The sequence below is a fragment of the Vidua macroura genome, chromosome 7 (assembly GCF_024509145.1).
Source record: "Vidua macroura isolate BioBank_ID:100142 chromosome 7, ASM2450914v1, whole genome shotgun sequence".
Taxonomy (NCBI): Eukaryota; Metazoa; Chordata; class Aves; order Passeriformes; family Viduidae; genus Vidua; species Vidua macroura.
This window is the reverse complement of record NC_071577.1, coordinates 33,684,099-33,711,260: the sequence shown is the minus strand read 5'-3', so window position 1 is coordinate 33,711,260 and position 27,162 is coordinate 33,684,099. Positions and strand designations below refer to the sequence as shown.

The 27,162-nt window shown below is 40.5% G+C and overlaps 1 protein-coding gene across 1 annotated transcript in view; it reads left to right on the top strand.

Moving 5' to 3' along the window:
* NCKAP5 (NCK associated protein 5) overlaps positions 1 to 27,162 on the top strand; it is a 347,717-nt gene that overhangs the window by 151,582 nt on the left and 168,973 nt on the right. The window contains exon 5 of the mRNA XM_053982988.1: positions 22,504 to 22,637. Within this exon, the coding sequence (XP_053838963.1) occupies positions 22,504 to 22,637 (134 nt within the window). The remainder of the gene's footprint in view (positions 1 to 22,503; positions 22,638 to 27,162) is intronic.

Genomic DNA, 27,162 nt, shown 5'->3' with positions numbered 1-27,162 from the left:
GGGTTTGGAGCAAACACTTTTCAAGCGCTCGTAGCGAAATTTCGGCGAGCGATTCTGAGCCAGCAAGCCCTTGGCAAGCGGCGGGGCTCCCTCCCGAGCAGCGCTGGCTGCCAGCAGCCTGGCCGCAGGGTGCCCAGGCCATGTGCTGCTCTTTTTGGTGTGATGGACATCCCCCGGGGCCGGCAGGCTGGGCAGGGCCACCAGCCAGCCGCAGGGCGCCCGAGGGCCTGGCTGTGCTGTCACCGGCTGCGACTCGGGATCAAAGCAGTGGCATCCCCGCAGCCTCCCTGCCAGTGACAGGCCACAGCTTTATTTAATCACTAATTAGCTAATCGCCTTTACTCGCTCCCGTTTTTCTTTTTGTTTGTTGTGCTGGTTAGGTTGGCGTGGAGGTTTTCACGGAACCGGCGCCTTCATTTGGGAAGGGCGCAGGTGACAGCACATGGCACCTTTAGTGGCACCTCCAGTGCCTCGCTTGGTCTCGTGGAGGGCATTTCTTGCAGTGTGAAACAAGGCAGGGAGCACAGGGAGCTGCCCTGCATCCTGGGAGCTATGCAGGGCATCACACAAGCCTTTGGCAGGCTGGCACCTCATGTAATACCCTGTCGCAGGCACATTCTTCTTTTCTTCAGGATTTTTCATAGAGGAGCACAGAGGAAAGAAAGAGAAAACAATTTCTATTTCTGCTCCTTGTTTTTCCCATGTAGAATGTGTTTGGAGAATTGTTTTCCTAGAGTGATTGCTTGATTGGATTCTGGTGAGCATTGTTTGAGCCTGATGGCCAGTCCAATCCACCCGTGTCTGGACTCTCCAGAACAGGGTCACAAGTTGTTAGTTAGTTAGATACGGTAGTTAGAGAAAGTAGGTATGTAGTTTTAGTATCTCTTTTAAATAGTATATTAATGTATTATCGCATAGTTATAATAAAGAAATTATTCAGCCTTCTGAACTGGAGTCAGACATTTCTTCCCACCATGTTCGCCTGCATTTACAATAATACCTGTCAGCATTTTCTGCTCCTTTAAAAAAAAAATTATTTGGGTTTTGCTGTCACAGATAGGGCAGGAGGGTAAGAGGTGACCACTTTATGTAAAACACACTCACTGTAAGGGTGAGCAGAGTCAGGGAGCAGGGAACGTGTGCCCTGTCCCTGTGGGTGCTGGAAGGACATGGTGCAGTGGTTTTCCCTGTCCTTCCCACTCGAATTCACCCAGCACCCAGGAACCACTGCAAGGTGGACACGTACAGGACACCAGTGACTAATGACCACAAAGCGTGTGCTGTAGAAGCTGCTGACACTGTGGTGGCTTTGCTCATGAAATGGGTCTGTGCAGCTGTAAACATCTGGTTAGTGATGATGGAAGGGATGCGTACAAGGAGAGGTTTTCCTGAGGCTGAAGATCAGTCGGTGTGTGCTGTGTGGTACCAGTGTGTGGGACCCACATTGCTCCCAGAAAGAATTTGGCTTTTGATATGTCCCAGAGTTACAGTTTTCCTGACTGATTTGTTACTGGAAGGTACTGCAGAAGATGAAATGAAGATACTTCATTTCAAGATAAATGTTTATCACCAAAAACATACAAGTAATCTTATATTATGTTTTCTCCATATGTTTCTATGGAAAATCTGATACCTCATATATTGGATTATGTGGATTTATGACTTACTTTAATTGTATATTAACTGAATAATTCAGGCTGAATACCTGGCAATTGCCCAAGTTTCTTTATTTTATGAACCACCATTAGTAAATATTGATTGTTCACTATCAAAATGTGGAATTACTGCAAATCCTTCCCTTGAAAGTTCCAGCAGCACTGACCCAGGATTGTTTGGCTCTTCCTGTCACTCACGGTCTTTTATTTCATAGTGTGCATATTCACAATTTTCTTAGTCATGTCTCTTCTGACTCATCAAGGATGGCTCTTTGTAAAGGAAATTGAGATGATCAGTTCATCTGTGTACACTTCTCACTGCATTTGATAGGGACTGTGCAGGTGTCTGTAGTGACAGAGATCCCATTTTTTAAATAAGCAGCTTTCAAAGCAAATCACAAGTTTATTTCAAAACATACTGAAGACTGAAAATCACATTAGTCATCAAAGTATTTTTTTATATCTTTGAAGTGCATGAATTTGCACCTTTGGACACAAAACATGACCAGGAAGAGTGTTCATTGTTGTGAAATTTTCTTAACAATGAACAGTGCCAACTTAGGAAAAAAATGAGAAAAATGTTGCCACACTTTAACAGTATAGTTGTTGTGGCAGAATAGTGTTTTAGCAGTAGTTTAAAAGCCTAAAATGAACCAAAAGTATATACAATTACATTATGTTTTGATAACCTGAATAAGTTTAATAATTACCCAAAAAAAGTTACATTTTTTATTTGATACCTTTATTTGTATCTGTGCTATACGGTTTTGTTGGTTTGTTCTTTCCATGCAAGTCCTTTAGTTCGACTCTTGTTTTCCATTAGTTCAGTGGCCTGTAACCTACATAAAAGAAATTGTACCACTCTGGCAATTTAGCTGCGAAGGTTAAAGTGGGATGCTACTGCCTTTTATATCTACATGGGCTTCACTTAGGGTGGGCCCTAGGCTGATTTACCATGTGTCCTGCTGCGCCTTTAAGTGATGCAAAGTGATTATCATGGGCTCTTCCTGGTACCCGTCTATTCCACACCTGCACCCTTTTGTTGGAAACACACCATGTTAAGTGAGTGTGAGCTCCCCACTGAATAGGTTTCCACCCTCCGGTAATCCTTCTGCATTAGATTGATTTATGAATGTATCAGATTCTTTGTTAGCATGTAAACCACTAATTAATTTAAAGCTCTCTGTGGAAAAATTAAAGCCCTGGTTAAGGCTTTCAACAGGCTCAGATGGTGCTAATAATGGAAAAACAAGTTATATTAATGAGTTTTGATGTGATCAGCACAATTCTTGCTTTACAAACAGTTTTTGCAGTAAAACAGTGGAGGCTGCAGGTTTTTAAATAAAGAGCGTAAGAAATAAAAAAGAAAAGGCTTAAAAAAACTCACAGAGTCAGTAACATGTCCCATTATTATAAGGAACTGAGTCACTTCTGCTTGTTATAACTTTCTCAAATGTAGTGGATTTAGATATATGTAACAGCCTCTTCAAAAACCACGGGAAGTGCAATCCACTCTTGTTGCCAGATTGAAACGTAAATTGTAATCAGCTTTGAGAAGATCTGCCTCTTCTCATCAAGCGCTGCCAAACTGGAGTGTTCACATGGAGATGGATTTGTTGAAGTGCAGAAAAGGTTTTGACTGAAATTGCGTTAAAGTCAGTTGAAAGTTTGACTGTGTTCTCAGCTTTCCCAAGTTACCCAGAGGTTTGTAATGTATTTTCAGTCATTTGCTCTTTACTCAATTTCAGGCTTTTAGTGTGGGTGCTAGTTTTTTGGTGAGAAGAAAGAGACCATACCCCAGCTTGATGGTGCTTTGTTGAAATTGTGCCTCTCCTGGGAGCTGCATTTACCTCTCCTGGTGCTCAGCTCTTCCAGGGCACTGAGACTCAGGCCACCACCCTGGCCCTGTGGTCAGCTCCACAGCTGATGTTGATGCTGCCCCATTAATCAGCTACAGGGTCAGTGTGCTCAGAGCCCAGCTCCCAACATCTGCACTATGTACCAGGTTTTTAGGGAGGAGGGGAATGCTCAGGTTGCTCTCGAGCCTGGGTGTTGCAGATGGCAGCACAATGTCCTGCCACGAGCTCAGAGGCGCTCGCTGTCACCGGCGTGATGAATCCTGCCATCCCCTCCGGCCCTGGGGAAGGCTGCTCTTGCAGAGGCACCCGGGTCATTTTAAAATAGAGGATATTTAGTAATAAATGAAGTGTTAAAGATGAGGTATGAAAGGCTAAATGTTCTTTCCCACCTTCTGGGTCCTTATGTTCTAGGAAAGCATCTATCTGTGCTTTAATTAGAAAGTAGCAGAGAGAGAAAGCCAAAGTAGCTGTTTTGAAATGTCTCTTTGAATATAAAATATCCTAAGCCAGAAAGAAGCAATGTGACCCTTGTGCTGCCCTCTCTGTGAAGCTGTGTATTTATGCACAGATAGCCCTGCTGTCTGGCTCCTTTTTCTGAGAAACTTCATCATACAGCCCTCATGGAAACTCAGTGACATTAGTAGCAGCTTTAGCATCAATAATGATTATTGGAATTCTTTACAAGCCTGGTTTAATGCTCCTGGACCTCATTAGTTTTTCATACTTCATTAGGCCAAATGTCCTCATTCACAACTTTGCAGTTTTATCTTCAGTGGTTTTAAAATAAAACCTTATGTACTGAGTATCTTTCATTGTTTGCTTCAAAATTGGAAACACGTGGATATTTTGAAATTCTGTATTTTAAAGGTATTATAAATTTAGGTATTCTCTATGATTTAAGTTGCTGACACTTCCAGCAGTCATTTTCCAATGAGAGCCCAATTGCCTCTGCTCAGAGCCGGCTGCCGTTCGAAGCATGGGTCGCTGTGGGGCGGGCAGTGAGTTCCAGAGCGCAGTTTATCCAGCGTGGTTTATCCAGGGCTCAGTTTACAGGTTCTAGAGCGCGGTTTATCCAGGGCTCAGTTTATCCAGGGCTCAGTTTACAGGTTCTAGAGCGCGGTTTATCCAGGGCTCGGTTTATCCAGGTTCCAGAGTGCGATTTATCCAGCACGGTTTATGCAGGGCTCGGTTTATCCAGGTTCCAGAGTGCGATTTATCCAGCACGGTTTATGCAGGGCTCGGTTTATCCAGGTTCCAGAGCACGGTTTATTCAGTGCAGTTTATCCAGGGCTCGGTTTATTCAGGTTCCAGAGCGCGGTTTATCCAGGGCTGGGTTTATCCAGGTTCCAGAGCGCGGTTTATCCAGCGAACTCCACGGTGGCGAGGGGATTCCCTGGATTGCTCCACGGCGCGGCTGGCTCCGGCCGGGCGCTCCCCGCTCCCGCCAGGAGAGGGCGCTGCAGCCACGGGAAAGGCGCCCCTGGAATTCCCGGGCTGCGCTTGGATCTCGCCGTTCCAAAGGCAGCGATGCTCCACCCGCAGCTTCCGCTGTAATCACCGGCACGGAAAGACCAGCACTGTATCCAGAGAAGCAGAAATAAGCTTTTCCCCTTCAGCTGGACCTCACCGAAGTGGTGTCTCTCTCTTCAGCAAGTATTTAGTCAGCGTAAAAAAAAAAAAAAAAAGTCAAACAGAATTATGTAAAAATCACTGAACACGGGAAAAAAAATACAACATCAAAATGCATTTATATAAGGTCTGAAAGTAAAGCAGAGGCAAGCTGTAGAAAGCATGTCATGTTGGCTGAACTGCCCTCCAGTAGAAATTGCCATTTATAGCTAACAAAGGCAGGGGATGTGCAAGTACAGAAAGGGCACAGGCAGTCTCTTAGCATCCACGGGTGTACGGAGTATCCGGAGTATCGCAGTGGCAGTTGGCTCCAGCGTGAAGCAAATCCTGCTTTATGACTGGAAGCAGATGGATCCTGCTCGAGGCAATACCTCACTGCCTAATGGGAGTGATGTGCCCATGCACTAATAACAGTGGAGACATTTTCATATCAAAGGTTAAGCTCTGCAATCCTGAGCTCCTCCAGGCAATGGCGGGAGTTGACTCAAGTAAGCCACACACTCGCTGGATTAATATTTTTGCAAGGGTGACCTGAATAGGGCCACCAATGTGCAGGCTGAAAAGGCAGAACATTTCTGGTCTGGTTTTAGCTTATGCAAAACAGGGATCTCAGGTAAGACTGAATTAGTCACAACATCTAAGGATGAGAAAGAGGAAAGATGAATGTGTGCACTGGGCCAACAGTTTTAATTTTATGCAAACTAGGAAGGTAAATTTATACAAATTAATAGTAGTGAAACTGCTGTAGTATACTTGGTGTTGCAACTTTGTTCTTGAAGTATATGGGGAAATTAGTGTGTTACAAGAAGTAAAAGAAGTTGATAGCTTTTTGTTGTTCTTGATTTGTTTGGTTTATTTTTTGTTGGCCAGTAGTTAAACTATTACTGTGGAATTTATAATACCCGCAATTGCTTCTGTAAAAGGTGTGTTTCTGTTGTTAATATGGGGAACAGAGAAAAATCCATTAATTTATCTTCTTAAGACTTCTTTTTAATTTTATTTTTTAATTAAAGGTTTTGATTTTTTCCCCTGCATGGGGCAGAAAAGGTTACCAGGAGGGAGAGAAAGTTCCTGTATAAGGAAGGACAAAATTTATATATCAAGAGTCGCTCAGTTGTGCTGCTTCTATTAATTTCCCATTTATTTAAATTCATGCAGTGTTCTTGCAGCTTGTTCTGTGAAGTGCTGACCCTTGGAACGAGTCAGCTCAAGCAGTGCTTTAAATTGCATGTGAGAGTACAAACTCCTTACTGCAACAAGTCTTTGTTCAGCATCCAGCCCGTGGAGCCCTGGTCCATAACTGCTGCACAGCACCAGGAGAGCAGAGTAAGGTTCTGCTGGCTTGTCAGCTCCCCCTGGGCAGTGACACAACATAGCTATATATATTTTGAAAATAATCTGGTGGGGGTGAATAAAAGAGAGACAGCAGAAACTGGGAAAAACTCTTGGCCCATTTCTGACCACTGAACACTTTGCAAGTAGACAGGAAAACTATTTACAGCTCACCTGAAAAAGATTTGGACTTTATATTTTGGACAGTATTCTTTGTGCCATTAAGTCCCATGAGCTTTTTTGTTGTTTTTCTCTTGGCAGAGCGTAATCACATCTCTCTGCAACTTCTGTCCAAGATTTAAAAGAAATATTAAAATTTATTAAGGAAGTAGTGTCTTCCTGTACTAAACCTATTTAGCTTTGTACAGATTCATATAATTCAGGCAACTGTGATTATTCCTGTCCATTCCCTCCCAAGTCCAGTTCTCATAAACTTTAATTCAGTTTTTGCTTTGTCAGGAATTTGCTTTTACATAGTTTTTGTTTGTTTTGGCTCCATGTCCACTGCATTGTGATAAGGCATCCTTTGACATTCTACGGGATCTTTCATAATGAAGATCTCATGACACAGTTTTCCAAGTCTGGAACTGGTGATCAGACTTGCTTGCATGTCCTGCAAGAGGAGACTGTCTAGACTGTGGGAATGACTGTGATGTTTGGATTGTGTTATTTCCATACCGCTTAGCATGATGCACTCTGTAGTTAGTCTGGAAATTAATGAAAGTGTCAGGCCTGGTACAGGGCCTTACCTGGCTGTGAAGTGGCTTTTCTTCCTTCTCCAAACTACATGGAAAAGTTGTGCCTTCTGTGTAGTACCTTGCTGTGTGACTATAAATAACCAGATGCTTAAACGCCTTCTTCACTACATTCATTAATTGTTATGTTCTTTAACTTTGGTGTCCTGCAAGGCCTGTAATTACCTTTGCCACCTAAATCCTTTATAATTTTGGAAAATATTAAATTTCTGATCTAATTTGTAAAACAAGCTTTGCTCTGACTCTTCTGCTGTTTGTCTGTTTGCCTGTGTGGGTAGTGGACTCTTTGGGGAAGAGGCAGGGTCTTCTAAATAGTGCTGGTTGATGCTTGGATCCTGGAGTGCCATGAACAGTCACAGCCCAGGGGCTTGGAATGAATAGTGAGAGGAGATTTGGCTCAGTGTGTGCCCTTCACACCACTGTCATTGTGTAATTCCATCTTTATGATTCACATTGTGATTGGCATCCATGGTGACATTGCTTATTTAGAAATAATTTCTGAGTGTTGGGGAAAAATCATTATCTCTTGGGAACATCCTGTTCCTGGTGGTAAGTATTAAAAAGTGCCCTGTGGCAGTGGCTGGCACAGTTTTCCATTTAAGAAACTTTTTCCATGGATGTCTCTAGAGGAGCAGGTCAGAATTTCCAGGTGCTTGTTGGAAATCTTCAGTTATGTACTACTTCCTGATGTCATTCATAATTAACCACCTAAAAAGGGAAAACCTGTGATGTAGGAGATATCGTCAGAAAATACATGCACTAACTGAGAAGTTGAAAATTATTTTCATACTAGCCTTTGAGAGTTGCCAGCTCTCATAGTCTAAAGGCAGGTTTCCAGTGCTTGTATCTTCCATCAGTGGATAAGGGAAACCTGTTCACAAATAGGGGGGAGGAGATAAGTGGAAGTGAAGGTGTGAAGACTGCAAGTGATCTAACACATCAGAAGGAAGAGCTTGAGAAGGAACATGAGCAGGTGAGCAGAAATACTCTTGTGAACCGCAAGGAACAAGAATATCAGCTCTGGAAATGTGTTTAATGTGCAAAGGGGGACAGGAAGGAGAATTTTTTCTTAGTTTTGCTCTCTCCATGTAGCTACTGGCTTACAGCTCGATGCCTGGGCAGGAGCAGGACCAGCAGTGCTCCGTGGCATTGGTCCCCATAAACCCACAGCAGCTGAAGCTGAACCAAAGCCTTGTGCACCTGATTCCCAGGAACCCAGCTCTGCTTGCGTGGCCATTTGCTGTGTGGGTGGTTCTTCTCAGCCCCATTTAGACAAGTTAGTTCATAATTCTCCTATATTGAATTTGATGTCAAACTTGATGGCTTGGGTGAGTGACAGGAGTTGTTTGTTTTAGTAATATATTGCAGGAGTCCCCAGAAGCACAGGGGAAGAGCAAATTTCCTGTTCTGCAAATATGCAGCAGAATTTATTTCTTGCCAAAACTTAAAGACTATATAATTACAAAGAGTTTGCTAACCCACTCTTCATACACCTTGTGCCCAGTGGGGTGTACCCAAACTGGCATGGCTGGGATTCAGGAAGCCTCTAAAGCCTCGCTGAGCTGCCCTGATTCAGGGCAAAGAGGTCACTCTCCTGCTTTTCAAGTTTCTGTCCCAGTGAAAGACAAGGGATTTACGTGTGGAAATGATCTGAAAATTTAGTGTGCTGGCCAAAACGTACTAAAAAATTCAGAATGACTCTCCTGATTTCTGTTTCAGTGCTCTACATGGTAGAAAACGTTCATGCAAAGTCCTGAGTTTTAATTATGTGATTATGTGTTTTATTGTCCAGGAGCAGAACTTCTGCTCAGTGTAATAGCTGCTGATTTTTTTTCAACTAAGCGCTGAAGGTGGAAGTGGCAGAAGAGAGTAGAGCTGCACTACTTGGTTCTAGTAGTTAGTTTTTTCTGTAGAAAAGGAAACATATTTTTTCTCTTCAGGAATATCAAGCTAACACTTCAAATTGTCAACACTCACTATTAAGTTGAAAAAAGACAGATTGTTATTTTATGTCTTAAATGAGATGTGTATTTGACTACGTGCAATTAATAGATGAGGACAAACTAGGGTTAAATCCAATAAAACAGATACATCCTGCATAAAAAGATTAATGTGGTAATGAAGACCAGAGAAGTAAGTGTCAGAGTTTTTATATCTGTTTCTGACCCTCAGCTGTACAAATGTATCCAGGCTAGTTGTTCTAGTAAGAAAGGGGACTAAAGGAGTAGAGCCTCTAAAGGCTGGCACTTAGAGTTGAGCTGAATTTGGTCTCTGGAAACACAAAGAGAAATTCAAATGGACCTATTACTGAAAAGTGATAGTGCAAAATTATATCAGGTGGAGACAAAGTCTTTTAGTTATTTCATTTTGACCAGCAAATGAATTAAAAACTGCATGAAAAATTGCTTGGTTTTTTTTTTTTTCATGTTCTGCCAGTTACCAGACTTTCAAACTCAGGCTGGCCCCTGAAAGCTGAAAGTTGAGTCAGTTCTTTTGAGTGTGTGTGTGTGTTGTCAGCACTTACAAAGATTTTGTAGTGGCAGCTCTGTTAAAAATACCATAGAAGATGTGCCAGCTAACAGAAAAGCCATAGCATTTCCCTATTGCCTATGGCAGTGCCTGCAGTGCTAGAGGGGCAAATATGGAAAACAGACACATTTGTCAGAAAACAAAAGCAGTAGGACTCTGGAATCAATGCAAGGAACAGCTGAGTAAATAAGGCACCTTTTTTTGCAGTTACTTACCAACCATAAATGGACTCTACAAGTGGACATAGAAAAACTGTAATAAGATCTGACATGTTCATGAGGAATGCTGTAAAGAGCCTGAGGAAAATAAATGCTGTATGGAAAGCTAGCAGCAAAGTAGTGATGCCAGAAGTGTTGAATGTGTCAGCTAAGAAAGGCAAATAGAAGAGTGTGTGTGAAAATGAAATTACTGTTTTATTCCAGATCTGTGGGGGTCTGATGGCACTGCTGACTGCTCTGAGCCACATCTTATGACTGGCATGGTTAAGTTCTACTTCTCTCAGCCTCATAAATTTTCTTTGACCTTAGATCTATTTCAATTAGCTCCTTGACATCCTATTTACTAGCAGGAAATACAAACACATGAATGAGAAGTGCAGAAAGTGAGGAAGCCCTAACACCCCCCAGCATCAGGGCAAAAAACCACATACTATCCTAACCTGTGAGTAAATCCCAGAGCTCCCTGTGGCACCAGAGTTCTACTGACCAATCCATTCAAGCCAAATAAAACTCTCAGAAGTGTGGTTTTTCCTGTTTTTTTCCTGCTGCTTTAACTCCTATCTCACTAACACAGATCCAAGCGGGAAACGCTCGATTCAGCCCCATGCCTGTTCTGTGAGCATTCAGTCCTTTAGAAAAGAAACCATTTCTATCATCTAAAGGCCATGTTGGTCAGTGACAGAGGAGGCAGGCACACAGGCACTGCAGATAAGCAGGAGGCATTTAGGACGTGGCTGTGTCCCTGTTGGGGGTTGCTGTCACCCCGGCCGAGTGGGCTGGGATTATTATTATATAATAATATATATTATTATATGTAAGTAATCCCATGTATATTATATGGGATTACATATATATAAGCTCTATTTTCTGCTTCATCACACCCCACCAGGTTACTGCAAAGCCCTGCTGGGGGCTCAGTTAAGCCTAGGCTGGTTCCTGTGCTGAGCCTCAGGCAGTTCTCTGCTGACCGCAGAGGCTGGTGGCCTCCAGCTGCTGATCAGGAGGGATCAGTCTGGGGCAGGGACCTTGGCTACCAGCACAGCTGGATCTGCCTGGTGGCTGGGCCCCCCTTGGGACTCGTGCTCTGGTCCCTTCACTGCACACTTCAGGGAGTGGAGCAGGAAGTGCTGCATTGCTTCATGTGGGTTCCATAGGTTAAAATCCATACCAGCTGTGCAAGTGTAGCATGAGTGACACATCACCTTGCATTGACTTTTTTATCTGTCCCTTCTCTTCTGCCCTTTCACAAATTGTTATTTCTGCTGGACACTATTCTGTGGGGCAATTGAGAGGCATTTTAAAAGATTTTATTCCATTATCAGTCTTGTTGAAGGGTGAGACATAAGAGATGTAAAACTCAATGCCATTCCATCAGAAGCCAACCTATTTCCTGGTTACAATACCTTATAAATGTTCTTCAGCCTATTAGTTTTTGCCACACAATGCTCTTATTACTTCTAACACCAGTCACCTATATTTTTACCCCACATGGTCCTGCTACAATGCATCTTTCACAGTTCTAACTCTCTAAAATATCTAGTCTTTTTGAAAAGTTACATTTTGAAACTTGTTGCAACTTGTTTCTAGTTCCATCTCTCTCAATAATGCCACCTCTATTCCATGACCTTCCTAAGTCAACTTCCACTGTAACTAGTTCTTTTAAATGGACAGGCATCAATGTTTGAGAAATCAAAGTCCAGCATGACTATGAATTCATAGTCTTCAATTCACTTCTCTCCCCCCAATGTCTGGCCTTCATAGTTCATTTGCAAGGATGCAAAAAATACTGTTCTGTGGTAATGTTTACATAATGGCTTATCAAAATATTGTTACCTGGTTAGAAGGGATTTAAATAAGTCTTCTGAGTCTGAGCTGACCACTGTTTGCCACTTGTTTAAGTCCATGGAATTATCTTCTATAGACACTCCAAACAATGAAGACAGCACCTAGAAAATACATGACTTTAAAAAATATTTTTATACATCTTTCTTAACGATGGGATACCTAGGTTTTCAGACCTCAAGGATTCTCTTCACTCCTTCCTCCTGAAGTCTGTGTCTAGGCTGAAATGTCATCCAAACTGACAGCAAATGAAAGCAAATGAAAATAAATTACTTAGCTATGAAAGAAACCAGTGCCACATCAAAAACTAAATGTAATCTCAGCAAGTGGAATTTGCCCTAAATCATGTAGCCTGAGGCTCACCTCGTGCACCTACCCAGAACACAGTTGTTGCTGTAGGTCACAAAAAGTCCAAAGAACTTGTAATGTACTTGAGACAACTTCACACAAATCTTCTGGCCCTCGCTGCAAGACTTCTGATCCAAGAGGGAGTTTCTGCTTGCCAAATATAGAAAATATTCCAGGAGATGAGGCATATTCTTGAACTTGGATCCTTGTTGGATCGTTTACTTCTCATTGTTGGGTTCATTTATTTCTTATCTTTGTGAGTTTGTTCCGTGGCCTGTTTGTTCAGATAAATCCACTAGAAAGTGGCTGAGAAGCCTGCAGTCTGTCACCAGCAGAACATGCAGGCTATACCTGTGTTCATGTCTTGGTGCCAGTTTTATTTATTCACAGATACAGTTTTGTTCTTATGATAAACTCAAGTTCCAAAACCTCGGTTCTATTTCTGTGAGCTGGAGCATTTGTTTTGCCAGACAACAATTTACCTTCTGTTTTCTGGGTTGCTACGCTGATATCCCTTCAGGAAATGTTTGAGAATTGCAGATCTGGTAGAAAATTGTAGGAGAATCAAACAACTGACACCGACTCAAACAACTGACACTTTGCTGGCCCAGGTGGGTTGGCTCTTGCAGGTTGTTCTCAACACACATTCCTTTGTGCTGTTTTATGGTTCAAACACGATTATTATAAAACTTTTGGAATCAAACAAGTAGAAACATAAACAGAGATTGGGGATTTTTTTCTTGTTTGCAGCTGAAGTAGACAAAGCTCTTTGTAAACAAGTTATCCTGATTATAAAATTTTGTTTCTGATAAGAAGATATTGTATATACGCTGTATAAAAAAACTAAACAGCTCTATGCCTAGTTTGAAATCTTAGTGTAATGTAAGTCACCTTACCATAAAAAGCATGTAGCAAAGAGCTTGAAATTATAATTACCTACTGTAATCTAAGATGTTTCAGGAATTTTTTTTCCTTTTTTTTTTTTCTTAGCTGTGCCACTCTTTCTAATTTTGTTATTGACAGAGTTTTTTACTTCACACTTTTGAATACTAGGTATTCATATCTATTTTAATATAGTTTGCAAGTTTTTATTTAAACTTGAAAAACATTTCATTATGTTTAATTTAGAGAAATGAGATTTCTTTAATTGCTGTCTGTAGAAGCTATTAGAAGCTCAATTACATTTGCAAATTCATTTTTAAAAGTGTTATCACTTAAAGATTACTAATTTTAAAAAAAATCATGACCTGACTATGTGGGACTTCAGGTTCACTAATAATATTCTCTCTACACCCTTCAAACTGTAAGAAAATAACCATTAAAATGGAGGAATGAATTATGCTAAGAACTGAAGCAAGTCTTCAAAATTGGGCTACCAATTGTGAATCTGAATAAATAGCAATAGTTTTATTAGGGAGACAAGAATTTCGAAATATGTATTACTTGCCCACATTCAACACTGCAGATCTGACTGAGAGATGAGCTTTAAGGAGCTGAGGGAGTGATGGCTGCTGGGTGCAGGTGTTCCACCTGTGGAGCCTACCTGTGCATCTGCTGCTGCCAGGGCTGTGTCTGCAGCTGTGTCCCCAGGACAGAGTTCACTTTAGTCTGCTAACTACTCCAAGACTAGGAGGGGCATTTTTTGCTATTTCATTTCTTTTCCCAAGGTGGCTCTGATATTTGGTGGCCTGTCATTGGGTGCTTCACAGAGTTGAAGAGCTGCTGGGCAGTCAGAGCTCCCTTTTGGAGCAGTGGCTGCTCTCCACAGCTCCTGGAGGGGATGGGCAGACATTGCTGCTCAATATCCAGCTCTCAGCCAAAAGGTTTTATGAGCTATTTAATTTTTTCCCCTTGTAAAATAAATGTTATCACAACTCCAACTATATATACAGTACTGCTGGTGTAATAGCCTGCCTAATTCAGATTAATTGTAGGCTTGCAATGATAAAGGAGCTTTAGCACAGCAGTTATTCTGTCGCACAGATGCAATTAAAACCATATCAATGCAGTATAAATAATGCTAAATTAAGTTGCTGTCCCTCCACATGGTGGCAATTTTGAGCTAGTGCACAATGAAATCTAGCATCTTATTTTGTTCAGAAGGAGTAACTACACCAAGAAACAGTTTCTAATTTCCTTGAATGGCTCTGGAGCAGCGTTATCACCCAACAATATGAAGTGTGTAAATTGCTGTCACCAAAATATCACTAATAATAATAATAATAATAATAATAATAATAAGCATTTCCTGGTTTTTTATTCATCTTAGAGGTAAGAAAAGCTTGAGGTTTACATCTGAAAGTCATGGGATACTTGTGCTATTCTGAGATGAAGCCAAAGAGACAGATGTGCTAGCATATAGAAATTTCATAGCGGAAAATTATTTATTTGCTTCAAATTATTTCATTTTAACTGGTTTCAAGGCATTTTTAGAAAATTCTAAAACAAATTATTTAATGTCAGTTAGGTTTTCCTCTGATTTTTTGGGCAGTCTGTCATTTTGGGAGCAGAACGCTGTTCTCAAGAGCCATCATTTTTTTCTTATTGGTATGAAAAAGCTAGAAGATACCAGCCTAAAATTAGGATACTGCTTTTTATACTATTTATATCTTACTGTTGCAAAGCTGTAGCAGGAATAAGTTTAAGAAAATCGGTTACATCATAAAATAATTGGGGAAAAATGTAGAGATTTAATATAAACCACAGCAATATCTTCCTTAGCCTCTGTAGTACAAGTCTGTCAGGTGAAAGGTGAAATGAAAAAATTCATTTTGATTGCAAAGCAGCCACACAACCTCACCATTTACTTTCTTATTTTGAAGAGACGTGGAAGTAGAGCTACCTCTCCTTCCATGAACCCTCCAAGTGTTTATGTTATTGCTGTTTTCACTTCAGTGCTTCACTGTGCTTTACAAACACCTGTAACTTCATCCCTGGGAAGGCTTTGGATGTTTAAGTGTATTTGCCAGTATTCCAAGTGTAGCTGAAAAGGTAATGAGGGACAAAGGCATATTAACTGCCACTGTTGGAAAGACCTGCCTTCAATAGCTGATTAATTAAATCAGTCTTTCTTCAGTAAAATAATTCAGCTTTAAGCAGCCTGTAAAAGTTGTAATAAGCACAATAAGCAGTGCACTTCTCTTCTCTCCATTCTATGGGGGAATGTTTTTTCCTGCTGACAAAGTCCACTACAAGGAATGCTGCAATGTTCTGCAAAGTTGTTTGTCAGTGCCTGGGTTTATTTTTGCAGAGAAGTATTGATTACAGAATGAGAAACATTTGGTTTAACAGGGATCGATGAGTAGCAAACAAAGGACACTGAAGTTTGACTCATTTTAATTTGAACGAAAATACAGTACCCAGTGCAATTCATGATGAAATAAAAAATGATATATGCTCTCTGATTTTTAATCACATTTCTTTCCTGTCATTTGTGAGTGAGATAGGTTCAGACAGGGGACTGTAATATCCTGTGTGCTGGATTTGGGACCAGGCTGCATGTGAGGAGTTTGGGGGGAGAGCACTGGGCTTTGAAGGAGGGGGACAAGCAGGTCCACCTGCCTCTGGAGAGAGGGGAAAAATCTCACAAAGAGATTCCACCCACCTTCTGTGTAAGAGAGATAAGGGTGAACCACCTTGGACTCCTTGATCTGTTTGATTTGCAAGGCCCAAACACAAGCTCTTACAAAATACCTGTAACACAGGGAACATCTGTACTTCCCTTTCCTCAGCTGCTTGGGCCATGAGCAGCTGGGGCTCAGGAATATTTTGTGGCACTTGAACAAATACCATTTGATCACCAGGCATTTCGTTGGGAGAATTAAATATTCATTGCATCAGAAAGAATGAGTTACTTTGTTAAACCAACTGGGAGACCAAGTTGCAAATCCCAGTTTCTATTTCAATTAATATTTCATAATTGATTATTGAAAAATGGAACTGCTTCACCATCCCTCTCTCATCTCTTGTCCCAGGCTGTTCTATGGCTCCTGCCTGTAGCAGTCTTTCAAAAGGGCATTCAAGGGTGATAGGATAGTGGGCTTGAATACTTTGAATGTGCATATTTATTCATGAGTATTGGGCATTGACTTTGCTAGAAAAACTAATTTTAGTGTGCTTCTAGTAGCTGATATTTGTTTACTTCATTCAGTTGTCTTTGTTGTCTACTCTGTGTCTACATTATCTCTGGCTCTTTTAATATATTAAAATATTTTTAAAATATTTTATTATTATTATTATTATTAAATAATTTTATTAAATATTATTAAAATATTATTATTATTATTTTAAAATATTTTAAAAATATTTTAATCTTTTCTTTCTATAATTTAAATTCATTGCAAAGTATCTGTTTGAAATCAATATTAATTACACAGAAATTGTGACCCTCTTTAGCAAATGCTTTAAAGCAGTTGTTAAAAATTTAATGCGAAGGTTATTAGCCTGATTTTGGGCAACATTAAGCCTGTGCTAAATATTCTCATGGAGACTTTTTTTGACAAAATACTGGTCCCATATTTGCATATTTAACAGCACCATAGTAAACCCTTTCTTACGATGCACTGGAGAAGCAAAGAACAAATTCAAGACTAGAAGATTTTTACTTAATCAGTAGCTCTTTCCCCTACTTATATAACCTTAATGATGAGATTTCATGTGTGCCTCTTTTAAGACATTTTTGATATTTGAACTAATCAGTCAGGTTATATCTAACTGTTCTGAAGAGCTGCTTTTCATAAGACCCAAGGATAAGCTAAAGAGAAGGAGGAGGGAGCAGTTCCTAATGGAAGTGCTGGGCTGTCCCTGATGGATAGCCATGCCCTGTACAGCCTGCATGGGGTGTGTGTGTGTACCCCACACCTCTAATTCTTCACTTGCAGTCATCTTTAGCTTTAAATCTTGACACACATAGATGCTTTTCTTTAACATACAGATAAAGCTATTGATTATGATTGTAATTTTTTAATGAAAAAATTAACAAGTTAAAAAAGAAAATGCTTTGATGTGGGTAGGCTGACCTCAGCCTTGGGTCAGCTTTGCTTCTGCTTCCCATCCTCAGCAGAACCTGGGGGACAAAAAATTACAAAAAGTTTGTACACAAAGATAAAGACAGGGAGATGGAGACTTTTGGAATGAGAAATCTGCTTGAGTTATTTAAATGCTTGACCCCAATGAGGAAAAATCAGCAAGTACTTCTCTAAAAAGTATTTTCATGAAGTTGGTCCTGTCATTCTGATGAGACATTTGATGATTTTACCAGCAGTAACAGGTAAAGGAGGTAAAACTCCAAGTCCCTGACTTAGAAGGCTTTAGTGTCACCCATGTCTAGATTTAAAGTTAACAATGAAATAGCCCTGAAATGAAAAAGAGGTAAGACATCAGCATTTCTGTGCCCAACCCCACCATGCCACACATTCCCTCTGTGTGCTGGTGTCAGGCTGTTCAGAAGCAAAGGAGCTGTTGTGCATCCCTCACCCCACAGCACCATGTGCTGCTGTTTGCCTTCCAGGCTGCCACCTGCCCCATCCACACTTCTCACTCATCACACCAGACATTGGCACTTTGGTAGAGGGTAAAAGGGCGGGGTGCTGACGTTTGTGACACATCCCAGGGTAATTAAGGGAGACACAAATGGTTGAGCTCCTCTTGGCAGACACCTGTATGGCTGCACAGGCTTAGTCCTTAGACTGAGAGCACAGCTATTAACCAGTAGCTCTGAGAATAAATGGTCCCTCTTGGTCTCTTCAAGGAGTGCTGAGGAACAAGTCACATTTCTGTGTCAAACACATGCGCTCCTTCCAATCTAGTCATAAATAGTTTCCATGCATTTTGTTTTGATCGCGAGTAGCTCAGATTGGATTCCTTCCTTGACTTTTAGAAGATGACTTAACATGAGGTACATGTCCCTGCCTGGGTGAGGAATGAAACATTTTGACACGAACATTTCTACAGCTACACAAGAAGGAGCTTGCTGAAGTGCAGCCTCTGGCTCAGGAGCATAATGAGCAGCCCGGGAAACTTTGTTCCGTGTAAAAATATTCTGGTACTTGCATGAAAGTATCAGGAGAGTTTGCTAACACTGACTTTCGCCCTAGTTTATTCACATGAATTTTTTGCCTGTTTGGAAAGTTATCAGGAATTTGTCTGGGTGGTGTGATGAAAGTCAGGCTCTCTGGGGAGACTGAAAAGGGGAAGCAAGAATCAAGTAAAGGTTATGTTTCTAAGAAGGGAAGGGTACAGCTGTGCTGCAGAAGGCAAGGAGAGGAAGTAGAGAAAAATAGTTTGAGCAGAGCTTGTGGAGAGAAGAATCTGCAATTAAAGAGGAATTGACAAGTGGGAATACATAACTTCATTGGAAGATGGCAATGATTTTTCTAGTGTTAAAATGAACTGAAGCATTTCACATGACACTTTTTTAATTCAACCTTTTCTTCACATAGGATGCTAATTCTATTACTTTCTATTAAGCTTATTTTCACTATAAAACCTTTAACCAGTTCTGTTTATTTCTTCTCACACACTTTTTTTTTTGCACAGGAATAAGTGGGGTTAAGCACAGAGGAGCCTATAAAGTGCATTATGTCAGCACAAAATTCCTGCAAAGTTCAGGGATATGTTTTCTTCCAGGAGACAAAAAAATCTAAAAAAAATCTCTTTTTAATCCTGGCCTTTCTGTATGTTAGGCTCACTTCTCTCTTCTGACACTTCATTATGGATTTTCTGGGTTTGAATAAAAATCTACTTCTCTTTTCTGGTGGATAAGGTCACTACTGCTGGGAGCTACTTTCTGTGTGTAGTATACTTTAGTGCTTTGTGTCCTGCAGACTGAAAACTTTCCAAGTGTGGGTGGTCCTTACACCTTTTTCTCCCCACTTCACGCTATTTTTTGTCTGTGATCTGGCTGAAAGCAGATCTGCTTTCTGCCTGCAAGAAATGGCAGAAGTGCTGCAAGGTTGCCAATAAGTTCTTGTGAAGAATCCTGGCAGGGAGGGCTGATGGTGTTATTGCAGTGCAGGTGTCCTGTGGGCAAGTCTTGGCCCCATTCATACAGGAGGGTTGTGGTAGCTAGGAGGAGAACTCAGAATTTCAGGGCCATAGGTTAATGCTGTTGTTTCTGGTCCTGTAGACTTGTGACTGGTTTGTTGTTCATCCCTAAACCTGAAAGGAGCAGGAGTTTTGTACAGCAACAGTACATGCTCATATAACTAATAATGTGGTGTAATTCTTGCCCATGGGTGGCAGTTGGAACTGGACATTTAGCTCATGGCAGAAGTTCCTAATGTTTAGGGATTTCATTCCTGAAATGTTATTGTTCTTGTAATGCACATGTGTTGCTCATTTAAGAGTACTTTTCTTAAGGTAATTCCTGTGTTCTTTCTTCTTAAAAAAAAAAGTCACCATGTGGATTTGCTGATCTCTTTGTGTAGGATGTGTGTTATCACACAGCCTTCCCCAAGTGAATAGAAGGAGTAAATGGCAGCAACAGCATTCTCTGACCTATCAGCAAGAGGTAAATGAAACTTAGAAATAGCTTGCACAGCTCTTTGACCTGCAGGGAGAAGTTTGGGTTTGTGAATCTGTGCTGTCTATGCAGTTCTCTTCCGGAAGGTGTGGGTTTGTCATGAGCAGGAGCGTGGCTGTAGGTACAGCACAGTCCTTCTGCAGGACAGGCAGTGGAGCTGTGGCAACCTGCAAAACACCTTGGCAATGAGATGGAGAACAGGAGACTCATCTGCTTGTTAGAGAGTCACTTTTTGTCCGTCCTACCCATGGAGATCTGGCTTTGTACATCATGTGGGAAGATTTATTTGGGGACCAGAGCATGGTCAGCATAGCAGACAGGCAGAGATGGTTGCTGTGTAGGTACACAGTGTGTGTGGTAATTGGGCTGCAGCCCAGCCTCATCCCCAGTGGGTAGAGCTGTGAGAAGCAGTGAGCAGCAATGACAGCAGTGAGCCATGGAGTGCCCAGGGGCACTGAGCAACCACCAAAGGGAACAGAGGGCACCCAGGTGCCATGCATGAACATGAGGGTATAAAAGGTTGGGCTAAAGAACAAAAAGGGCAGATGCTTGTAGCCTTTAGTGCAAGAAGTGGTTTGAAGTGTTCTGATGTGATAAGGTGTTGCTCTGTTTGGGTGAATGCTTAAAGCTTTCTGAAGTTGTATGGTGATACTCTGTGTGTGGCCATCTTGACTGTGGCATGTGCTGTGGCACTGCTGTATCACAACAGAGATCATTGTGGCTGTTGGGATGCTGACTAAGCCTTGAAGACATGGCTGATTTTCTGGTTTACAGTCCTTGTTGTAGTTTAGCTCTACTGTGTCAGGTAGCTCAGGAACAGCCTTGGCTCAGCTTGGCCACTCAGGTGTTCATTGTAGAACCTGAGTTTCCTCCAGCATGGCTTCTCAGTTCCTGTAGGAACAGCTGCATACTTGGTTTTAAGCAGTTTCTGTAGACACCAGAAGATATTCTGAAAGCTTTTCTTAAGTCCTAGGTGGTAGTTATATATTCCTTTTATGTAATTTTCCTTGTTACAAACTGACTCAGGTGGTCCTAGATGTCCCTTTAGCAGCAGTGAAGCTTCCCTGCAAGAGAAGATGCTGACAGCATTCAGCAAGAGTTCCTGGAGCAGGATCACTTTGAAGTTGGCATTGATGGGATCTAAGCTGGAGCAGTACTGACTGCTGTGAATATTCTTCCCATATCATCAGCCTGACTTATCCTCTGTGAGCCAATTGCTGTCTTCTGCCTGGTGCTGAACTCTCTGCTCTTCCTCCTGTGGCAGAAACTGAGGATTACTCAGCACCTAGCAGAACATGGCTATGTAAGACTAAAGACAATGTTTAGATAATTCAGTTAGAACAATGTATTTATTTGCCAGTAATTTGTTTCTTATTGTGCAGTTTTCCATTTTCCAGGTATTACATATGGGCAACCAGAAAGAACCCCTCTGTTCTCTGAGTAATTTCCCCTATTTTTTCACAAGCATATAGATATTTCATTTAAACCTTTGCAGCCTCCCTTTGTGGCATCTCCTTATTTATCACTGTCTTTAAGATCTGTTTTCCGCTTGGCAATGATCATATTTTTGGTCCCCTGGTTACTTCTATTGTAAATTATTATCCAGTAAGATTTATAGCTGTGAGATTTGTACAAATAGCCTGTCTCCCCCATTTAATGGCTTATCTCTAAGATACCTTTGTTATTTACTAATGAAACTGTATGGTTAATTTTAATACACATTTTTGCAGGTGTGTCATGAAAATTAAGGTCAGACATGGTATTACATCAGGCTGTCTGACAGGCTGCAAATCTCCCAGCACCACTGTAGCTTTACAGTGACCTGAGCTGTTCCTAGGCATGGGAACCCCATCACTGACAGAGAATAATGTAGTGCCACGTAAAATCCTTGGGGGCTTTATTGATTTGTTTTCTCATTTAAATTCACAAGGATAAAATTTAATTTCCCTTCATTTGTTTAACAGGGGTCACATGGAAAAGCCTGTAAATACATTTTTTTTAAATTGCAGTAACATTTTTAATAACTTTCAGGTTAATTTTTCTGCCCCTCTTAAATCATATTTAGCCACTATTGAAAAAAGATTTTAAAGTCTTTAGGTACCCTTTATATGATGCTCTTTGTTTATTTTTTTAAGAAGGGTTAGGCCATGACATATATAGATTTATCCCAGTAGTGCTGTATGTTATGGGTTGAATTTTTGGGTCCTGTGTTTTAAGAATTAGCAAAACCCGTGTCCTAGTTGCCTTTGAGAGATGTTAGTGATATTAATGACACTTTGATTGCTCTCGTATTGGTTTCATTTGTACTCAGATTTTAAAAACATATTCATTATCATAGTATTTCACTAAGTAAATTCAAATAAACTCTGTTCTACTGATAGGGGTCCTCCTCTCAGCCCAAAAAAGAAAACCAGTGGCTGCAGAATTTCCTCCTTGTGAGGCTGAAGCATTCAGGGATGGGTAACTAGTTGACCTCTTGATTTGTTTCATGCTTCCCATGTCTGCATTCAAGCAAGATGGGTCACAGATCTCAAATATATTTATTTTGAATGGAGGTAAAGGAAAAGCACTTTGGAGGAGAGGGTGGGTGTTTGTTTTTTAATATGCTGATGTCCATGAGTGAGCTGAGGAAGGGTAGCTCAGTGTGGTGGGATATTCTAGAAAAATTCTTTGCTCTGTAACGTTGCTGTACAACTGGTTTAGTAGGGTAATTATTTTGATTTTATGATTATTTTTCCCAAATTAAATCTCAATTTCTTTTCCTAAAAGTATACTTTATGTAAAATTAATGAATAAATTTTTATGGTATTTCAGCGTGAGAAGCTGATACATGAGTTGGAGGAAGAAAGGCATTTGAGACTTGAGAGTGAGAAAAGATTACGGGAGGTGACGCTGGAGTCGGAGCGGAGCAGAGCCCAGATGCGGGGGCTGCAGGAACAGTTTTCCAGGTATGTAGCACGAGTAAACTGCATTCAGAATATGGCAAAAACATCCTTTGGTGCAGAGACTTTGTCCAGACCTTTTGATAACTTGAATGGATCTAATCTAAGGCAAAACCTCCTCTCCCTCAGAAATTCCGTAAACACCACATTGGCTAAATGTTTGTTGGAATACTTATAAAGTTTATGCCATCATTTTATGGGGTGGTGAAATTTTTCATTTCTAAGGATTTTGTGTTTGCTAGAATTCCCAGTAATTTTCTAAGTGTAGCTCTTCACTTCTCAAGTAGTATGTGTCACTCATGACACGTACTGACAGTCATGTCAGTATGTGGCTGTTTGTGTCTTGTAAGCAAGAATGGGCTTGGTCAGTCTGAATAAAGAGAGGAAGAAAAAGTGAAGCCTTTTGGCAGCACTGGGCGAGCTCATCCTGCTTGGACGTACTTCAGATCTCTTCCTGCATTGCCTGGGCCACAGCTTAGGGCTAGAACAGAGCTCCATTTACAAGAGAACCAGTTTAGAACAGAGATTAACACAAACCATTTGTATGATAATAGCAAGGATTTGAGTTATTTATTGTTTTCATGATGCATGATGAGATCTTGTACAGCAAACAGATTTTTTTGGTTGTTTTTGTCATGTGCACAGAAACAAAACAATCCAAAATCAAAAGCGACAATGGAATTTCATGTATATTTTCCATCGAGACTGAATATTAATTCCTTCCCTTAGACCACTGAATTGTTAAAAGCTCAAGTTCAGCTTAATAAGGTGAAAAAAACCTGGAGGGTTTTTTTTTTTTTTCATTGGTTAGGTTTCTTGGGGGTTTTAGGGTTTTCTGCTTTGGGCATTTTTTCCTTATTTCCTTGGTGTTTGCTATGCTGCTCCTCTGATTTGAATCTGGGTTTCTAGGCAACACTGCAAAAACCATTGATAGCAATAATAAAACTTGTTCTCCTCTGTTATTTTGTGTTTGGAAAAATTTGCATTAATTCTCTGCAGAATTCAAAAAACTATTTTAAAAAATCATAGTGTTCTGTTAATTCTGAAATTCTCCATTAAAAATGCTAAGGATATTTCTTTCTTTTTTTTTAGTTTTCTGTTGTTCCTCTTCATTGATCCTTGGTTTCAATTTTACTTATTCTGATGAGACTCCTGGAGTAATATACACAAAATAAATCCACCCCATGAGTATTCCTGGTTAGAATATTTTGCTCTATTGTATATTAATCTTTGTTTAAGGAAGAATTTCCTGAGGTCCTGGTTTTAGAACAGTATTATTGCTGCAATAGCTAGAAACCTGTGAAATTAACTTTGAAGGTGTTGGGGCCATGGTTAAGAAAAGAAGGGGTGAGGGGGAGCCAGTCTCCAGAGTGATGCTCCCCGTACCTTCACAAAATTTTAGCTGATGCATATTCAGATATTTTCAAGAGAGCTCTTCATTATTCCTGTGGAACTGCAGTAGTCTGATTCATTTCAACCATGTTTCTGAAAAGAAAAACTATTTTATTAGTCAGGATCCCTGAAGTCCACTATCTTCAAATTAATCCATTCTTTTTCTTTCACTTCTATTTGCAGTTGAGTGTGCTCAGGTCTATGGAGAAGCAGAGGGACACAAGTTCTTTGAATTAAAGTTGTTTGTCTCTTTATGTCTGTCCCTCTGATTTAGATAAAGGTGAAGGGCCTCTAAATCAGCATTATGTTCTTTTTAAGGCTGTCTGCACATTGGCTAAACTGTTTGAAGGCAAACTTAAATATCATTTTTCATTAATGGCAACTTGGTTAGACATGTTATTCCAGTGAGGAAAACTCCTGCTAGCCTCATCAGGTTGTGGTTTTATTTTAGTCTAGGCCAGATGCTAGGAAGAGAATGTGTCACTTAAATATTTTGTTTTATTTTAAAACATTGTTTGTTATGATGAATATTAAAGGTTATTTTTGCCGATTTTTAGTAGACTATTAAGATATTTGCTTACACCAGCAGACTTTCTCTCTAAATGAGTGTATTTTTTCTTATCCTGTTTGAGCAAATAATGAACTGGAAGCTGGATAATCTCATGCTAGAGATTGTGTATTGTTTGAAGATTATATAACCTTTGCTTAATTTGAGCACAATTAAACAGGACAAGACAAATGATGATGGGAGGAAATGTTAAAATCAAGTGAAGAAGATGACTGGAGAATAATATTTTGGACTTGAACATTCTATCTTTCAGATGTGGCTAGATCAATGTAAGAACATATCCTACAGCATAAATCTTCTAAGCATGTGTAATTCCTGAACTGAGAGGATTTACCTAGACATTTCTACATATATTTCTATATTTCAAACTATTTTCTTTTTCATGAGGGAAAGAATGAAATATAATAGTTGGTGGTAATCTCTAAGTTGACCTTTGTAATCAGGAGAGCAATACTCCCTATTCCTAAATGAAATGGTGGGGAAGCTTTAATCTCATAAGCTTATGGTTTGAGATGGAGAACTTCAGAAGGTGAGGGGTTTCTTATTGAATGACGTTTCTGTTGTTACCAAGTAAGCAATATTTCAACCTAGGAGTCTGAAATAAATCGAAGTTCTCTTTCTTAGCACCTGCATAAATCTGCCAGACCCTTAATGTGACACAGTAGTTAGTTTGATAAATATGTGATAACTGCTGAAAGAGCTTTTAAACTGAAGTTTCTTTTCCAGAATTGTTACATGTGTCCATGTAGTTTTAAATCTGCATTTTAATTTTATTGGAGATGAAATATGTTTGAGGTGTGGAGAAACCTTGCAGGAAAAATATTTAATACCAAACTTGGGTTTTTACACTGTAGTTGGATACTGTTATCTTTACATTGCCTTAGTATAATTTCACCTTGAGTTGAAATACTTGTTTTCTTTCTTAAACCCACTGAGATCTGTTGCTTTGCTGCTGCTGTTAAATTCCATGAGGCTCTTTTTGGCATGGCATTGTGTAGCTCAATGCACAGAGACCTACCCTATAAAAAGAAATCAGCCCAGTTTCTTCCAAGACAGTGCCATGCAGTCTGAGTTTCCCACTTTTGTTGTTATACACATTTACCTCCTTGTTGTTGGTTGGTTTTAGCTGTGCTTTTCCTACTTTCAGCATTTTCCTACAACAGTAGGAACAGAAATGCAACGACTCTGCCCACAGCAGTAGGTGTGATTTATGGTATCATTCTAAAAAGCACACTAATAGACACAATATAAATTGATTGCATTTCTCTGCTGTACATCAGTAAGCAGGAGAACTTGTTGTCTTTGGAATGCATACAGTTCAGGTGACTCTAAACTGGGATTAAATGTTAAAGCAGTAAAAGAGGTAGCTTTACTTAAGTTACTTTGATCACTGTTTTGGTCTGAATGAAACAAGTTCAATAAACTCTATTATAAAGTGTATCTGGAAACAGTAACTGAAGAGCCCATTATCAAATCTTAAAATCCCTTTTGGGTAAATTTCAAAAACTATTTCAGTTAAAGTTGTGTTGTTTATTGGTAGCAATGTCTGTGACTGGAAAATTGCCTCAGGCTTTTTAGATGTTATTGGTAAAGTAGGAAATGGTCCTTGTTTGATCTGCCAGGGCCCTGTGAATGGGATGAGTGCAATTCTCATTAGACTGTATATTCCCTTCACTTTAATACTGACTGTAGGGTTAAGCCTGTTGCTTCTGACAAGGGAAAAAATGACTGCTACAACACTTGGCATAAAAGAACGGTATGGTTGTAGGTTTAGGCACATCCTTCATGTATTTTCCAGTTATGCTCCACTCTGTCTTGTCAATAGGTGAGTGGGAATAACTGTTTTCCTTGCAGCTGTGATAAGGAGATTTTTATGCATTGCATCAGCATGTTGATGTGGAGTCATCACCTTGTAATTTCCAGGGTTTGCTTGATCTAGAGGTCACACCTGCTTTCACCTCTGTGGCCTTACTGCCATGGCTGGTAATCCACATCCATCTGAGGCCATGTCTGGGAAGTACACACCAGCTCAGCTGGCCCTGTGTTTGGTCACTTTGCCTAAGGTCAACCATTAGTAACATTTTAATCTAATTTCTGGGGAGATTAAAATGCTCTCCTGGCAGCTATTGATGGCATTCCTTTGATTTGGTCATAGCAGGGGTGAGTAAGGTGCCATGTGGGAGTTCACTCCTTTTCTCAGAGGGATATTACAGAGGAAGTTGTCTGCAATTCTCCTTTGTGTAGCTCTGCAGTGACCTCCTGTCGTTCTCCCTGCATGGCCTGTGTGTAAGGTTATTGTAGGAGACAGGCTGGCCCAGAGACAGTCTGTATCAAAGGCTGACCTTGTCATCCTGCCCTATGGTTTTAGGTACCACTGGATTTTAGGAGCTGGTACTGTATGAAATGTCACATCGGAGGAGAACTGGTGAATGAGGGTCGCACACAAGCGAGTTCTCCATGTCTGGTGTGTCTCTCCTGTTCACCTGCTCCTGCCTTGCTGCCAGCTGCAAGATGGGCACTGTCAAACCTGGGGAAAGTTGACCCTGAGAGGCTGCCAGGTGCCCACCCAGC